The 12,299-nt window shown below is 43.4% G+C and overlaps 2 protein-coding genes across 5 annotated transcripts in view; one reads left to right on the forward strand and one right to left on the reverse strand.

The window, feature by feature from the left end:
• Window positions 1-6,443, reverse strand: part of nudt6 (nudix (nucleoside diphosphate linked moiety X)-type motif 6) — a 24,630-nt gene extending 18,187 nt beyond the window's left edge. Inside the window, exons 1-2 of the mRNA XM_026183481.2 lie at window positions 6,089-6,443; window positions 5,148-5,351 (exon numbers count right to left, since the gene is read on the reverse strand). Coding sequence (XP_026039266.1) covers window positions 5,148-5,351; window positions 6,089-6,341 — 457 coding nt within the window. The 5' untranslated portion in view covers window positions 6,342-6,443. The remainder of the gene's footprint in view (window positions 1-5,147; window positions 5,352-6,088) is intronic.
• Window positions 6,444-7,008: 565 nt separating this feature from the next.
• Window positions 7,009-12,299, forward strand: part of afg2a (AAA ATPase AFG2A) — a 110,629-nt gene continuing 105,338 nt past the window's right edge. Inside the window, exons 1-7 of one of the 4 annotated variants that reach the window (XM_080305033.1) lie at window positions 7,009-7,320; window positions 9,577-9,701; window positions 9,875-10,032; window positions 10,480-10,538; window positions 10,892-11,539; window positions 11,668-11,797; window positions 11,989-12,045. In XM_080305033.1, coding sequence (XP_080161159.1) covers window positions 7,146-7,320; window positions 9,577-9,701; window positions 9,875-10,032; window positions 10,480-10,538; window positions 10,892-11,539; window positions 11,668-11,797; window positions 11,989-12,045 — 1,352 coding nt within the window. In that variant the 5' untranslated portion in view covers window positions 7,009-7,145. The remainder of the gene's footprint in view (window positions 7,321-9,576; window positions 9,702-9,874; window positions 10,033-10,479; window positions 10,539-10,891; window positions 11,540-11,667; window positions 11,798-11,988; window positions 12,046-12,299) is intronic. The other 3 variants (XR_013910747.1, XM_080305030.1, XM_026183469.2) reach the window with 3 other exon arrangements.

Below are 12,299 nucleotides of genomic sequence, written 5' to 3' on the forward strand. Positions count from 1 at the left end.
ACCTCATTGAAAGCCGCACGGGCCCGCGCTGTCTTAGCGGTGTGGTCGGGGAACACAGAAATGGTCATATTATTTATCTGCACTCTCTGCAGCTCCCTGGCCTTCTGGAGAATCCTAGCACAGTCCGCGTAATAGTGCAGCTTCACAACCACAGCACGGGGACGTTCACCGGTGTTAGGTTTGGGGGCCAAAGTTCGGTGGGCTCTGTCTACAAGCGGCTCCTTCCCAAGCTGAAATGCCTCCATCAACAGCACGGACACATCTGTAGCGGACAGGACGTTCTCCTCTGGCACACCAACAATGCGTATATTATTGCGGCGAGACCTGGACTCCAAATCCTCGCATTTATTCTCCAAGTTGGCCAACTCCTTTGACATCGCATCAACTTTGGCTTGGAGGTGGACAATATCATCTGTACATGTGGAGAGAGACTGCTCCATCCCCGTAACCGTGCTCCTGAGGCCAGCGAATTCCTGCCGCATGGTAGTTATATCTGAGGAAAGATCCGTTTTTAGTTGCTGTATGTCGGACCTGATAGACGTGAGATTCTCCGCAAACGCTGTCGTCAGTTCCTTTTTAAACAGTGATGAAATTTCTTCACGAAGTTCAGAGAGGAGTTCAGCCTTCGTGAATTTTTCCGTATCGACGAGCGGCGTGTCGGGTGACCCAGGCCGTGGCGAAGTTTTACCACGAGGCGGGGATGCAGTGTTAGCAGCAGGCCGCAAGTTCGGCTGAGAGGTGCTTGCGCTCTTATTAACCTTACGCGACATTGTAAACACAAAAGGCAAAAACAGTCTTGTCTCGGAACTATACAAAAAGAAAAAACCCGTCAAAAAGTGCCTGGAAATGCTAGATAATAACTAGACTCTGAAGGAGCTACGCTCGGTGCGACCTACGCCATAGTCACATAAACCGGAAGTCGCTGCTATCAATTCTAACCAGTTTATATGAGCAGCCCTCTGTCGTGAGTCCCAGTTGTCGCTCACTTTTTACTCTGTCCACAGAGAGACACACTCTGTACAAGGAGTTTAGAGCTATTCCTATGAAAGAGATGGCCTGAGCTGGCTGCGGGACACTCTTTTCATAGTTTATGGTGAAACCCAGAGCCATCAGGTGATCCACTGTCAACCTGGTACGCTCTCTTCCCATTATGGGAGACCAAATGGCACAACCTGGTACTCATACATTCTGCCCTGAAACGCAAATCTCAGGAATTTTCTGTGAGGCGGGTAAATAGGGATGTGAAAATATGCGTCCTTCAGGTTTATTGAGGTAAACCAATCGCCTGGGTGCACTACATGCGGCAGAGTGGTGGTTGTCAACATCCTGAATTTGTATGACCTCAGATGCTGATAGGTCCAGTATCGGATGTAGTCCCCCTCCATTCTTGGGCACGAGAAAATGCTTTGAGTAAAAGCTTCATTACCTCTGGTCCTCGGGTATTTCTTGTACTGCACCCTTTGATAGCAAGGTAGTTATTTCTTCTTGCAGAATCCTGGCTGATTCGCCTTTTGCAAGAGAGAAAATCACTCTGTGAAATCTGGGAGGGGTGGTTGGGAATTACAAATGGTAGCCTCGCTCTAATGTTCTCACAACCCACTCTGACACAGCAAGAGCTCGCCATCTCTCTATTCTTGCTGACAGGGGCCCCAAAGTCAGGCACTCCAAAGTACATGGGACTTTGGCTCCCTCTTGTGGCAGAAACTGGTCCTGTAGCCCAGACCCGAAAGTGCATGCACAGGTGGCCCGTGCTTGACCAGCGTTCATGGGACCGGACACCACTTAGGAAATCGACCCTGGTGGTGCCTGGGGGTGTGAAGGCATTATGTTTTTCAACATATTTTCTGTGTTTTTCACACATTTTTCCTGTGCCCTTGGCAACATGCCTGGATGCAGGGGGTGAGTTTTTAATAAACAGTGTGCTTTTGTGAGACTGTGACACGCTTGACTCAGCTGAACAGTGTCTCGTCTCTTTGTTGGAATGTGCTCTGCGGGATCCAAATCGAGTCCCAGGCGCTGGAAGACGGAGGCAGAACACACTTCTCCATACTGAGTCCTGAAGTGAACTTGGAGCCCGGGCTGGTCCGGCTCCGATCTCCCTGTGGGGAGATGTTAGGCAGTTTGCTTCTTCTTGTGGTCTGACTGCTTGGCTGGTGGTGGGGCACCCTGAGCGGCACCAGGTGGGACGTGTTTCCTAGGCCAGTAGGTCTTAGGGTTCTGCGATCCTAGGGGACACTGGGCCGCAACCTGTGGAGCTGGGCGGCAAGGAATTTTAAATGTCGGCACGCCGGCTGGACAGCTGGTGACCTGAGCGATCGTAGACGGAGGTGCAGCCTGGGTCTTCCTAGGGAGACACAGCTGCAGGGCCCTTCCCTCTTTCTTTTTTTCCTCACACAATCTTTGCATGGTAGCAACGGTGGTCCCTAAAAAGCCCAGTGGGGTTGATGCTTTCATCCAGAATGTCACGTTTTTCTCTGTCCGAAAGTCCCAACAAGTTCAGCTATCTTGAGAGCTGAGCGCTCTGCCCGCCGCTTGTACTGCTGCTCTAGTAAGGTGGAGACACTGGTCTGTAATGACGCCCAGCTCTTCCCACAGCTTGCTAGCATCGGGGTTCACAGCAGTCTGGTCCTGGAGCTCTGCCGAGTAGGCTAGCAGGAGTGATGAGGTGTTCAATGCCCTCACGGTGGTGGCAACTGATTTATACGCCTTGTCAACCAGGGAGGATTGTAGAAGTTCGGTGGAGATGAGAAGCCACCAGATTCTCCACTATGGGAATTTGGTAGATGCCCTTCTCCTTCGTTCCAGCGCAGTCAAATGCCACTACTCCCTGCACGGGGTTGGGTGACAAAAATGGCTTTGCCCAGCAGCGTATGACCTTGTCCATGCATTCGGGGATAAGTGGCAGTACCTGCTTAGTAGTGCGCTTTGCTTTAGGGAGCCTTTTAACCTTGTACCTTGAGGTGGAGGTCTCCGTTGTCACTGTGGGCCATGGGACTGCCAACTTTTCAGCTGCCTGTTTTGCAAATAGCTCCATACCTGTGTGACTGTGTGCCGGGGTTATCACAATCAGACCTTGTGTCGCAGTATTCTGACCAGAAGGGGCAAAGAAAACGTTGTCATCCTCGTCTGAACAAGATGTTACGATGCTCCCTCAGAGGATTCTATGAGTAGCTCGTCATTATCCTTCAGGGAATCAGACAGCATAGCTTCACAGCTGACCTTAGCACTGTCCACCAGCTGGAGGATGATATCCATCTCGTTGCCCCAGCTGGTACCTGGTGTGGCTGACTCAGTGTGCTCCATCGGTGCGCCAATTGGAGACAGCATTGGGTCCTTCTTCGACAGGCTAGCCTGGTGGGCTAGCCTTCGACAAAGGCAAGCGCAGAGTTTGCCTGAACCCAGTGTGGGCGCTTTGCAGCCCGAGGCACATCACACAAGCCTCATGTGTATCTGAACCTGAGATTGCGCATCTGCAGGGACAAATTCTGGGCAGCGGTTTACAGTCTGCCATATTAAGGAACCTTGGTGTAGCTTGGAATGGCTGGACAGCTAACGCTGATCTTTTTTTTTTTTTTTTTTTTTTTTTAAATCGGTCGGGTAGCTATGGTGAGCTAGTATGACCTGGCTAGTGTGGTGGCTAGCTCTTGTGGTACTTGGCTTGGTGACCATGTGTAGCAAGGACAGTTAGCTTGGTCAGCTAACTGTTGTGCTAGGTGTGTGATGGCAGCTAACACACTCTCCAATCTGGCTCTGTAGTGAAGAACAGGCAACCGGAAAAGCGAGCCGTACTAGCACCTGGTGACCAAGGTATTAGCTTGCTCGAGTGGAAAGTTAAGCAGGCACTAACGCTGACAGTCAGGAGAAATGAGGTTTCTAAGAAGCGAGAAGAGGAAATTGAATGACGGGTGACGCTGCGTCACACCCTTTTATAGGGGGGAGGGTGGCACCTCCCTGGCGCAAGCGTCACAAGTGCCAGCCAATGCTGGCTGGAGTAATGCCATAGAGGCTTCTGAGGACAACGCTGAGAGAGTTTTCCCCATAATGAGAAACCGAAACGAATGTTTGAAAGAGAACTTCCACAGAGTGGCCGTAAATGCAGTGATGTGAAAAAATGTCAGCCACCTTCCTGAGATCTTATTTTTTTGCATTTTTGTCACACTTACATGTTTCAAATCATCAAAAAAATGTAATGTTAGACAAAGAAAAAAAGGGCATTTTGAATAAATACAAAATAGTTTTTAATTGATGATTTCATTAGATTGAAATCCACAGCGATGTGAAAGACTCATTGTGAAAGAAAGACTTCTCGCAAATGCTTGATTGCAGTTCTTGTTGTCGAGGGTGACGCAACCAGTTTTTAGCTTTACTTTTTCACATAGCGCCACGTATGTTTGGATAGCTTTTGTCTCTTAATAAATTAAATCATCACTTTACTCGAGTTATCTTTGTCTATCATTATAATTTGTTTCACAGTATGAAACATGTAAGTGTGTAAAATATGTTTTTAAAGAAAAAAAAACCTTTTTCACAGCACTTTAAAGGTGTAGTGGGCCAACATCCCTCCTGAGATGGGTGGAAGCCTTGTGACCAACAAACAAACGTCTTACCATTGTGCTTGGCAACAAGGATTTCTCCACAAAGCCCTAAGTCATATTTTGCTTGGAGATCAAATACTTATTTTACTCTGTGACATAAAAATCTGTTTACATTTTTTATGTAATTTGTGTTTTTTCATTATTTCTGGCTGATTTTCTGTCTCTCTCCATTAAAATGAAACTACCATAAAACTGAGAGAATGTTCATTTCTTTGTAACTGAGCATACTTACAAATTCAGCAGGGGTCAAATAATTATTACCCACACTTTATCTGTATTTTAGCATATATATTATTACTCTTTGAACCCACTGGTTTGATTGGATAATCTTAACCAAAGGTCCACTTCGTAACTCTCTTATAACTCAGTCTTATGGTTTCCAGTGGGTTCTGGCCCACTGAATCACTTTGCATTTTTGAGACATGTGCTGTAGCCACTGTAGTTTACTGTAATGGTAATAAAAGGACCTCAGGTGAGACTTTTCCTGTAAAAACTGCTTCCAGAGTCAAGAGGAGTTTCCCCCCCCCTAACTTTCAGGGCAGAAATCTCTACCTGCCACTCCAATTTGGTGAGTTGCAAAACCTGGAAGTCTGCTCTCCCCCTCTCCCAGCCAAAGAGCCAGCATGGCGTAGTCGTTTCTGGCATGATGGAAGGTGAAGCCGTGAGCCGAGGCGGCGGCAGCACATCGACTCAGCGAGATGGGTACTCGAAGCCACACTGCTGCCTTCCCCTCTGCTTTCCACTGAGCTAAAGAATCTGCAGAGTTCAGATACAGTTTAATTTTGTATCTCCCATAAACTATAAAGTACATAAAGAAACAGTTAATATGTTGCAGAAGTGACATAATAAAAAGTGAAAAGCTTTTAAAAGGCATTTGCACCTAATTGAATTGTGAAGACAATCTCAAGAGAGAGATGTGAAAAGATAAAGAGAGAATGACAAACAGCAGACACGTTTCTGGTGGAAGTAGCTTTCATGTGAGTAGAGTTTAAAGATGGACAACTGAAAAACAGCTAACTGGATTAAAGCAGCCACAAAAATAGATAAGGGACATTTTTAATTGCTCATTGAGAGTTTTCATTTTACATTTAAGTAAGATAGCGAGTGCTGGCTCAATGAAAGGGAGAGCTGAAAAAATAAAGAAGAACCATATGAAAACATGTAAACCCCCGAAGATGAACTTTCAGTAATTGCAATGTAATAACAATAGTATCAATGTTTTAAAAGTAATATTGCTTTTGCTCGGAGAAACAACACAGAACATATTTTAAAAACATTTTATACCCCAGACATGCTCCCTTGGCTTAGATGCTATGAGCAATTTAACATTAAATATATAATACCTTATGTACAAACAGTACCGGCCTATTATAGATAACTGTCAGACCACTAGTTAAGACAGGTTGATGATTTAAGAGCTTTTGGGGTAAACAGGATGCGCGCATTGCCTTCCCTCTCCTCCTACACAGCAGCCAGAGTTCAGGGCGACAAACCTTGCAGTAAACCGCTGAATGAGCTCTCGCTGATGTCACCCGGCAGTCCGACCTCAGCCAGGTTCACTGTCACTCCACCGAATCGGTCCACTTTCCCCGTTAAAGCGCTGACCCCGTGGACTTGCTGAAGCTGTGAACAAGTTAAAGTGCAGGAAAAGGCACGGGTAGCTGTGCGTACGGGAAGAGACATGTTATTACAAAAGCGGCCTCTCGCCAACGGCAAAAGTCTGGCAACAAAGGTACAGCCAGCCATATTACCGTAACACGATAAGTAACCGAATAAAAGCAGAATATATTCAGCTGACAGCCGGTAAACGAGCTGTCTAGTACAGTTGCGTAAACGTCCGTGCAGGAAATTGCATAAATACCGTAATGAACCACTAAAACAGCCCTGACACGTGACCCAAACTCCTTTCGCAATTCTTTTAGATTACTTTAGCTTGGAACGCATGGGTATTGCGTTAAAATTGGCCAAAGAATCTGCCAATTAACCCATGTAATTCTGTAAGTGATCGGCTTTTTTGGCTACAAGCTATTGTTAACTATTGTTAGCTCTTGTTTTGCATTCTCTAACGTGCCATCTGCTGTTCATTAGCTATCAAAAAATCCGGAGCTTCTTGGCTGTTTAGTAGAGCTATGCCGAATTTAAGAATGCACCCAAGCAGTAAGAACAATAATTTTATTTCTTTCATTTTGTGATTCTACTAGCTTGTAAAATCAAATACGTAAAAGTAAAGAATTTTCCAGCGAAATTTCGCATTGCATTCTCTCGACCTCTACAATCTTATAGAAACGTTTTCTACGAGAGGTTAATATTTTTCAGGTATTATTTTTATTTTTGTAATATGTTATATACATATATATTTTAAATACCACACACAAGTGTTTTAGAATTAAACAAATACAAAGTGCTGCTGCCACCTGCCAGGAAGCGCTCGTATATATGTGGATTTACGGTAAATGAAGGCGGGACTAAACGCTAACCAGGAAGTTTACGACACCGCTTGATGTTTACACATGTTTCTGCTTTCACGTGGAGAAGCTTTTTGCAATTATCATGTCTTCAAAGAAAAATAAAAGCAAAACAAAAAAAGCGAGTGAAGGAGATAGCTCCTTCTCATTGAAAGAGGGCCTAAATGACTCTTCAAGCCTGCAAACATCTCGCACCGACGGAGGAAGCTGCAAAAGTTTGAACTGCAACTCTTTCACTGTCATCGACTTCATTGAAAAAGGTAAGAAGACGAGACATGAGTCTAAACATTTAACAGGCTGTATTATATAAATCAGGTATAACCCCCGTGCAAACGAAGCTACCTGTACTATGAAGATGGAAGTCCCAGCATGGCGCTTGCTGCACTCACAGGACCAGTACTCACTGATGCTGCTGGTCCATTTGTTTTTCTCCAGAGTCGTTTTCTGAGCTTTGTGCCTTTATTCTTTTCATTTGTTTGCAGCATTTGTTTGTGAACTTGTTTGCATTGTTTAGATTTGCATTTGTGGCTCTTTTTCTCTCTCTTTTTCTTTATATTCACTGGTCATCCATTTCCCAACACCCTCCAGAACAGTCCAGCTGCTTTAACAAATCTAATAAAAACATAGTTCTTACTTAACCTCTTATCCCAATTCCTGCATTTTTATAATCACTTATCTCGTTTTGTCTCTTCCTTCTTTCTGCGTGAGGTAAGAGTGTGCTGAAATTTCTCTGCTGCTGGGAAGTTTATTCCAGTCAGCGGGAAAGGAGGCTCCAGCAAATTGCTGAACCTCAAATTCAGGAGGAGCAATGCCTTGACCAGCACTCTGTGTGCACTTTCTAGACTTAGAGAAGGCTTATGTACATTAGGTGCCTAGAGGCACCTGATGTACTGCAGGAGGATGGGGTCCAAGACCTTCTGTTATGGGCAATTGGGTCCTTCTGTAACCAAAATGAGAGGCGTGTCCTTATCCTTGACACAAACTCAAGCACATTTTCAGTGGGTGTGACTCTGCCTGGTTTGCCACGTGTCTCCAATCCTGTTTTCATGGACAGGAATTTAAGGCATGGCTAGGCTGAGGAGGGCATCCACTTTGGGAAACTCAGAACAGCACTTCTGTTTTTAGCGGATGATGTGGTTCTGTTGGTTCTTTGGGGCATGACCTCCAGTATGCACTGTTTTTCTGAACGCTTCTCCCACTGAAAACGCTATGCCCAGATAAACAGAGTCAACTTTTTGGGGTATAGCTGCTAAAACTTTTTCACAGAAACCCTGGTAGCTTGGAACTTGTTCTTAAGTCTAACACACTATAATTATTACTGGGCTCTTTCTATTTTGAAGATTTGATAAAGCTTATAATGAGCGCTGTATTTGATGACTCATAACAATCCCTTAGTTATACTGCTATAGACTCAGTCTACTGTAGGACAGATACACTGAGAACTCCTCCACTCCCATCTATCTCTCACTTTTTCCCCCTTTATGTATTTTTATGGCACTGTTTTATGCCATTTACTTTTATTTTTGTTTGTTGACTGTGCCTATAATCTTCTGTTTTGTCATGTCTTTCTTCTCATCTCCCAATCGATCATGGCAGATGGTTGACTCCCTCAGAGTTTATATTATAATACAGAGCACCTCGTGCTTTGTGCTACTAACACATTTTTATTCTCTAATCAACGTGTCAGGTGGGCTTGTAGGCTTATATCAGTTCAACTCCTCATATCTGTGTTACATAACAAAATACTTTTGCCAGCATTGATTACGTAGAGAAACAAAACTTTACACATCTGCTCTGCAGTCATTGCACTGCTAAATGCAGGTAGCACCAGACAGTGCACTTTATGCATGCATTGTGCTTTTTGAGTGAGTGGGTGGGTTTACAGATGTAGGAGAAACTTGCCATGATCTTATCTCTCTTTTTTTTTTTAGTTCTCTGTTTTTCATTTATTTGTTGACATGTTTTTGAATCTAAACTAAAACACTGTTGTAACATCTGGTTTTTACTCTGAATCTTTCATCTGCACAAAAAATTAAGCCATGAAAAAAACCTTAAGCTTGGCTATTAGCGAGGAGAAACAACCTGGAAAGTACAAATCTGTCTTTTAGAGCTGAAAGTCATCATGAAATTATGAAAACACTGTTACCAAAAATCCCTACCAGTAACAAACTAGTGCATCGTCAAATCAGGTAAACAGTGTTTCAGGTCAAACCCACTTTAATACAGTGTCAGCACCACCCAGCAATCAAATGCTTTTTATTTAGTTACCTTTCACTGAGGTAATCTAGTTCATGTATGAAATTTGGGAAAGTGGTTTGTCTTGTTTAGGCTCATGAAAAAAATTCCTGCTGAACACAAAAAGAAGTTTAGTACATTCAAGTTATGTAAGAACCATGAGTTGAAACGTAATGCTATTATTTTTTGCTTTGGGAACATATGCAGCAGTTCCATCATTTCTAAAAGCTTTTCTTGAATTATTTATTTTTATTTTTATTTTTATTTAATTTGCTTCACAGCTGATGACAAAACACCCAAAAGCTGCAGATCAACTTTAGCCCAACTCAGCCTCAACTCAATGAAATCAGCCAGCGCATGCATCGGGAGGCCCGTGCTGCTGACGAGTACCACAGGACAACAGGAGGTTCTTCTCTTCTCTTCTCTTCTCTTCTCTTCTCTTCTCTTCTCTTCTCTTCTCTTCTCTTCTCTTCTCTTCTCTTCTCTTCTCTTCTCTTCTCTTCTCTTCTCTTCTCTTCTCTTCTCTCCTCTCCTCTCCTCTCCTCTCCTCTCCTCTGACACCCTTTGTGATACTTTCAGGTATGCTTGGCCTGGCCAGTCGCCTCCTTTCCAGGTGGAAAAGTTGGCCTGCAGAAGTGTGCTCAGAACAACCTGAGAGTAAAGACAGGGGATGAGTTGATGCTTCACCCAATAACAGGTCCCTTGCTTCAGGCTGAAGAGGTGGTTCTCTCTAACAGGTAAGGTTTACCTTGCTTTTATTTAAAAAAAAAAAAAGGAGAAAGTCTGTATACATATATTTATCATTCCAGTTTGCTCTATACTCAAAATGTTGCTAAACTACAGTAACTGTACACACAGCTGCCAGTTTAAGTACATCCAGCAACATAAATCCAGTCTAATGAGTCCTACAATATATTGTACATTAATGAAAGTTATGTTTATTTATGTTGTTGTTCTTTTAATTCTACTGTGGTGAATACATATATATATATATATAGATAGATAGATAGATAGATAGATAGATAGATAGATAGATAGAAGCCTCGGCCTTCTTTCCAGCAGAAGGCCGAGGCCCCCATCTGTTGGAAACAAGATGCAACTGCAGTTCAAATGTCAGTAATCACTGAGAAGTTGAGAGAAAAATGTTTCCAGTTAGTTATCAACCACCTGAAACTTTTTTTCAGGTCAAAAGATGAAACACTAGAAACAGATGAATTCAAGGATTTCTTCCTGAGATCTCTGGGTATGTCCTTTTGCCTCATCTTCATCACCTCATCTTGTATCTGAAATATTTGAGACCTTTCAGTAGAAAGTGTGTACTTCTTACACACCTGACTTTGCATTTTTCTGTCTTTTTACTGTATAGTATATACACTAAAAAGAGTATTATGTGTAATGGGGATAAGCTACTATACTATAAGCTATTAATATTTTGCAGAAAATGCACAAGCCTCGTTTCCCTCTCTGCTGTACAGTAAAATAAAATAAAATATCCATGCACTTTAGATTCTATGGCTTGTACTTTAATTTAATATAATCAAGCAGATGATTTCCTTTATTAGAATAACTACTATGTATTTGTCTCTCTTATATCAGCTGGGAACATTGTTCTGCCTGGGAACGTCGTTTCCTTGAGTTATTTTGGCCGCTCTTGCAGCCTTCGGGTTGAAACCATAAAAGGGGAGGATGGCGTCACCCTCCAGAGACCAGCTCCTCTCCTGGGAGCGAGTCCTGAAACTGAAGAGTCCTCTGTGATGAATTCTGTGCTGGACTCCACATCAGCTGAACTCTCCCTGCAGCTCAGCATGCTGTCTGTTGATGACAACCACGATGCAACAACAGACACACCTAGAGAGCTCGGTCCTGCAGCCAGCACTCCATGCCGACAAGCCCAGCCTCTTTCCCTTTCCTCGCAGCCTGTAGCTCCTTCCCACAACTCCCTGAATCCTTCAGCAGGTTTAGTAGACACTGCTGTGAGTCCGGAGAGCTCACTCATCTTAGAGCAGGCAGAGAAAAGCTCATCAGCACCTCCTGCTGGTGCTTTGAGTACTGACACCTTCTACTGCCTGTCATGCTCCACTAAAGTTAGATTTAAAAGCAGAGTAGGCCAAACAGATCCAGATGCAGAAGCTAAGGGGTCAAAGGTCACGTATAGCATGATTGGTGGACTCAGTAGTCAGCTGGATGTCATCAAAGAGACCATCGAACTTCCACTGAAACATCCTGAGCTGTTTTCCAAATATGGTATGTTAGATTATACCATGCTGTAAACTAACCCCCAGTGATGTCATTATGATGTGAGGTGTTACAGTTAGATTTACTGACTCTCATTAAATGTCAGATCTCTAATTTTAAGCGGTTGTCTACCACAGGGATCCCACCTCCAAGAGGAGTTCTTCTGTATGGTCCCCCGGGGACAGGAAAAACTATGATTGGACGAGCCATAGCCAGTGAAGTTGGAGCCCACATGACGGTGATAAATGGCCCAGAAATCATGAGCAAGTATGGTCATATAGCCTGAAAACTTCATGGCACCATATTTCTATCCCAGCAGATTATTTTGGGGAAAATTTACTTTGTTTCCATGACAGCAAGATTTTACTCACCACCTTACACATGATCCAAAGCCACAGATTAAATGAGGAAAGTTTATTCACTGAATTAAAGAAGCGTGTTGTCTCATTTCTTTGCAGATTTTACGGTGAAACAGAAGCAAGACTGAGACAAATATTCACAGAAGCGTCTCAGAGGTAAGTTTTCGCTGAGCTGCCTATACTCATAAAGATAGTATGTCACTTTTAGTTCTGTGTATGCAAATCTCTAAATTCTCTTTTTTATGTTAAATTACATTATTATATTCATAAACGTGCAGAGGTCTCTCACAGTTGATGTGGAACTATCATATTTATCATTCATACTGGGACATAGGTTAAAAATGAAAAGCAAAATCCAGCAAAGACCTCACAAAGGACATCTAATCCTTCATTTGATCCACCTTCTAGTC

The sequence above is a fragment of the Astatotilapia calliptera genome, chromosome 2 (genome assembly GCF_964374335.1).
Source record: "Astatotilapia calliptera chromosome 2, fAstCal68.1, whole genome shotgun sequence".
Taxonomy (NCBI): Eukaryota; Metazoa; Chordata; class Actinopteri; order Cichliformes; family Cichlidae; genus Astatotilapia; species Astatotilapia calliptera.